We start from the raw sequence: 4852 nt of genomic DNA on the forward strand, positions 1-4852 counted from the left end.
GTTGGAATAAAAGTCCTGAACTCAGATCAGCAGCATGTTGGAGACACTGACACTCAGCACAGCTCACATCTTCATCTTCATCACCTTCATCATGATCAGCTGGACCAGCCTCCTCGTCCTCTGCAGCGTCCTGAGTCCTGCTCTCTGCTGTGATTGGCTCAGACACTACGGTCACTACAGCAACATCTCTCTGACCCTCATCCGCCTCATGGTGAGTACAGCACTGACTCCAGGTCCTGGAGGAGGTTTTACTGGTACTTAGTCCCTGTGAGGTTCCTGAGGAGTGAAATGATCCTGAAGGCATCACAGACTGTGTGTTTACATATCTGATCCATATTAAACATCAACATTTACGTAAATCAAATAAGAGCAATGATCTCATAAGGAGAACTGATCAGAATCAAAGGCGTGCAGCAGATAACATGACACTGATCAACAGATGTGAATGATGAAGGTTTTCCAGATGTGGTAAAATGAAGCATCATCTCTTTATGTTTCAGGGCGGTCAGCTGACTGAACAGGACAGTCCAGTTTCCTTTCCATACAAATTCTACAAACACATACGCAACTCTGAGGTAATCTATCTATCTATCTATCTATCTATCTATCTATCTATCTATCTATCTATCTTCTTTCAAAGGTTTTAACTGCAGATTTCTACCACTTCCATTTCTCTCAGATAGTTGTTTGTTTGTTATTGTTTGTTTATTATTTACATGTATACATCAACATGTCAGGAGACATTTACATACAACCATGTAAACAAACCCAGATGTTGTCTGTTATGTTGATGACATCAGCTCTATCAGCCAATCAGAGAGCTCCTAGTCACTCCTGCCTCTCTCTCCAGGTGAGGTCCAAGGTGGTTTTCATCAGAGACAGTCTGGTCCAGATCTCTGACCTTTATCGCCATGACAACCTCTCCTCCGTTACCTGGGATATGGACAATACTAACAGATTCCGGATGAGCATCGACAGACAGATAGACGGCCTGAACACCTGTGTGAGTGAACAGAGACACTTCAACTCCTTTCAGCACTTTAATTTCAACTGACACTGAAGATACTGCTGCTGTCACTTCAGACGCTTCAGCTCCTTTCAGTCTTTACACTTCAATAAACCTGATTCTTTCACTGAGCTCAGCTCTCAGTCTAACTCACGTTTCCACTTCAATTCCTTTTACATGTTCAGCTTCAGTTTTTTCCACCAAACGCAGAAAATCAATGTCTTTGTTTTCAGGTGTCGACTGAGCAGAGAGCCGACAACAGTCTGAGGAAATACTACAGGAGACTGAGGACAAGTACTCTGGACCGCACTGTGAGTACAAGTACTGTGAAGTATAACTACTGCAGTGTATGGGCTCATAGTACTGACTGTAATACTGTGTGTACTGACTGTAGTACTGACTGTAGTACTGTGTGTACTGACTGTAGCACTTTGTGTACTGACTGTAGCACTGTGTGTACTGACTGTAGTACTGACTGTAGCACTGTGTGTACTGACTCTAGTACTGACTGCAGCACTGTGTGTACTGACTGGAGTACTGACTGTAGTACTTTGTGTACAGGGGGCGGGGCCTGCGTCCTGGGAGCTGATCAGGAAGGAGACTCTGCTGCACCTGGATCAGTTGGACCTGCTTGTGAACTCCATCAGGTCTTCAGCTGCTGCCAGCAGGAGGCGCTCTACACCAAGTCAACACCAACACTGACACAATGCCTCTCATCAACTGTTTCTGTCTATTTATTGATTTATCAGGTTTATATTTATTGATTTATCAGGTTTATATTTATTGATTTATTTGTATTTATTTATTTAAATGTGACGTTTGTCTGAATTTGACTTGAACAACAATAAAGACATTTCCTCTGAGTTCAGAGTTTGACCTTTAAACTGATGTCAGACCGGAAACAGCTGATCTCACTGCTGCTCATCACACACACACACACACACACACACACACACACACACACACACACACAGAAAGTAAGTACATGTACTTTAGTACTTCAGGATAGATTTCTGAGTTACTTTCATTGGACCACACCCATCTGAGGCTGCAGCCAATCACAGATTACGACTATAAAATAAACAGTTCTTCTCTGAACAGCTCGTGTTTCCAATCATCAATATATCATCCAGATCAGTGAATCAGGACTTTGTTTCAATCATGTGATGACCCCTCAGATTTATCTGGTGACCCTTCAGAGGGGCCTGACCCCCAGGTTTGGAACCAGTGGTCTAAATCAACTTCAGGTTGTGAAGGTGACGTGGAGGGAAAGTAATTTATTCATATTTATTTCTATTAATCTATATTTATCTATATCTATATTGATCTATATTCATTTATATTTATTTATATTTATATATGAGCTTTGGTCACAGTTGACCAAACGATGAGCTGATAAACAGTTAATGTGAAAGAGTAAAATGAGAGCGAGCACAGCTGGCTCAGACAGATGTGAAGGTTTGATCAGGGTCAGAGGTCGTGATGAACCACAGACACAGTGAGAGCTCCCTCTGTTGGACGTCTGCACACCTGACCATCACTGAGCTACCATCTGTAATAGTACTACTGTTACTGTTACTAAAGTACTATCACACAGTACTATCACACAGTACTATCACTGTTACTGCAGTATAAGATGTAATACTCTGTGCTAGTACTGCAGTAATACTCTGTGCTAGTACTGCAGTTACAGTAGTAATACTCTGTGCTAGTACTGCAGTAATACTCTGTGCTAGTACTGCAGTAACAGTAGTAATACCCTGTGCTAGTACAGCAGTAATACTCTGTGCTAGTACAGCATGACCTCTGACCCTGATCAAACCTTCACATCTTACTGTTTCACATTAACTGTTGCTCTGTGATCCAAATTTCTGGTCCAGGTCTCTGTGGTCCAGGTTTCTGTGGTCCAGGTTTCTGTGGTCCAGGTCTCTGTCTTCCAGGTTTCTGGTCCAGGTTTCTGTGGTCCAGGTATATGGTCCAGATTTCTGGTCCAGGTCTCTGTGGTCCAGGTCTCTGTGGTCCAGGTCTATGGTCCAGGTTTCTGGTCCAGGGCTCTGTGGTCCAGGTTTCTGTGTTCCAGGTCTATGGTCCAGGTTTCTGGTCCAGGTCTCTGTGGTCCAGGTCTATGGTCCAGATTTCTGGTCCAGGTCTCTGTGGTCCAGATCTGGAGAAGCACTCTATAATCCAGCTGGTGGTTCAAGTTCTACTGGTTCTTTAAGAGAACAGGACTGTGGAGAACAAGAGAGGAACACAGGTCCAGAATCTTCATGTTCACAGTGAGAACATTAAAGACCAAGAACCTTCCTGTGTTAATGAAATAAAATTAATTCACTGATTGACAGCTCTTCAAAATAAGAGTCTTTCATAGAGATGTAGTGGAGTCAAAGTTTATTCAAAATAAAACTCATGTAAAGATACACTGAAGTACATGTACTTCGTCACTGTCCAACCCTCTTCACATCTGTCCACCACTGATGAAGATTAATACAGAAAACCAGGTGATTTACAGGTCCACTGACCTCTGACCTCAGAGTGATGTCATCAGTGATGTCGCCGTTTTCAGACAACAGGCAGAAAAAAACGTTGATGCAGCTCAGAGACTCTGGAAAGTGAGTGAGCAACTTCAGTGGGACAGAGGATGACTTTCCTTCTCCTCCTCCCCCTCCTCCTCATCATCATCATCTTCATCATCATCATCATCATCATCATCAGTCATTCAGAAAGACCTGCAGTAGTAGTACTGTTTTCAGGCTCCACTTGTTTTTCTCCTTTCTTTTCTGTCTAAATGTAAACTGAGTGTGAACTTCCTGTCGTCCGCCTCACACTCATCTCTTTTTTCTTTCTTTTTTCTCGCTTCTTTCTTTTCTCTCCTCTGTCTCTCCTCTCTTCTCTGTAAATGTAAACTGAGGGTTTGGGGGTTGAACCGCTTCCTGAGCCACTTTGATCTGTGACGACACAGACGAGTTTTACTTTGATTCATACAGGAAAAAAAAGGATTGTAAAATGGAATCTAAAGCACATTGTGGCCAAAAGTCTGTGAACGGGCCTGTCCTCATGTTAATGATGTATAGTTTCCAACCGTTTTAACATGAAGCTGAGTCACAGATATACAACATGTCGTCACATTAAAATTTGAGTCATTCAAGTGTTTTATGGATAAATCAACAGACACCAATAGAAACTGTGTTCAGCAGCTTCAAAGACCAAATCAAATCAAGTCAAATCAAACCATCATGAACCTTGCTGATCTGGTTTTTAGATCATTCTTTAATCCCCCCTTCATCTATTATAACCAAATCATTCATTCATTAATTCATCTTACATTGTAAATATTTTATTTTATTGATGTTTCTATTTATGATGTCTGCAGAACTCGCCTGTTTCATATTTGTTTATATTTCTTTTCTTCTATGTTTATTGTCATGAACAAAAACACCAAAATAAATTCCTTGTATGTTGAAAACCTACTTGGCAATAAACCAGATTCTGATTCGGATCCTAATTCTGAGTAAAAACCTCATCTCAGCAAACTTGTCACAGATCAATAAACACATTAAAGTGTCATTGATGAGCACCTGAATCAATCATTAGTGTTGCCCTGTGGTGCACTTTGGCTGTCCACATACTTTGGGCCATGTAGCGTATTTCCAACACTAACTCAACACATTTTGGCCAAAAGTATATGGACACACTTTCGTGTTCATCCCATTTTAATAAATCTATCTGCAACTTCCTTTGTCCACATACTTTTGCCGAGTTTTACTCCTTAATAATTCCTATTTCTTATACTTGTTTCTATGATCCATGTGAGGTAGTGTTGTATGAACAGTCATAATGATATACTAC

At 41.3% G+C, this 4852-nt stretch overlaps 1 protein-coding gene across 1 annotated transcript; it reads left to right on the forward strand.

Annotated features, from left to right (window-relative positions):
- The first annotated feature begins 87 nt into the window (after positions 1–87).
- LOC147818904 (interferon a3-like) lies at positions 88–1708 on the forward strand. Its single transcript, XM_087174986.1, has 5 exons — positions 88–211; positions 501–575; positions 851–1003; positions 1240–1317; positions 1568–1708. Exons 1-5 carry the CDS (start codon positions 92–94, stop codon positions 1706–1708), a joined length of 567 nt encoding a protein of 188 aa, XP_087031112.1. The 5' UTR covers positions 88–91.
- The last annotated feature ends 3144 nt before the right edge of the window (positions 1709–4852 follow it).

Source organism: Seriola lalandi, unplaced genomic scaffold (genome assembly GCF_002814215.2).
Source record: "Seriola lalandi dorsalis isolate HSWRI2012SDOR001 ecotype SW California unplaced genomic scaffold, Sedor1 jcf7180002054405, whole genome shotgun sequence".
Taxonomy (NCBI): Eukaryota; Metazoa; Chordata; class Actinopteri; order Carangiformes; family Carangidae; genus Seriola; species Seriola lalandi.

Excerpts from the sequence above, each read along its gene's own strand:
- LOC147818904 (XM_087174986.1), top strand. The coding sequence starts at position 92 with ATGATCAGCTGGACCAGCCTCCTCGTCCTCTGCAGCGTCCTGAGTCCT. Across the intron at positions 212-500 it reads TGACCCTCATCCGCCTCATG|GGCGGTCAGCTGACTGAACA; the intron begins GTGAGTACAGCA and ends TTTATGTTTCAG. Across the intron at positions 576-850 it reads AACACATACGCAACTCTGAG|GTGAGGTCCAAGGTGGTTTT; the intron begins GTAATCTATCTA and ends CTCTCTCTCCAG.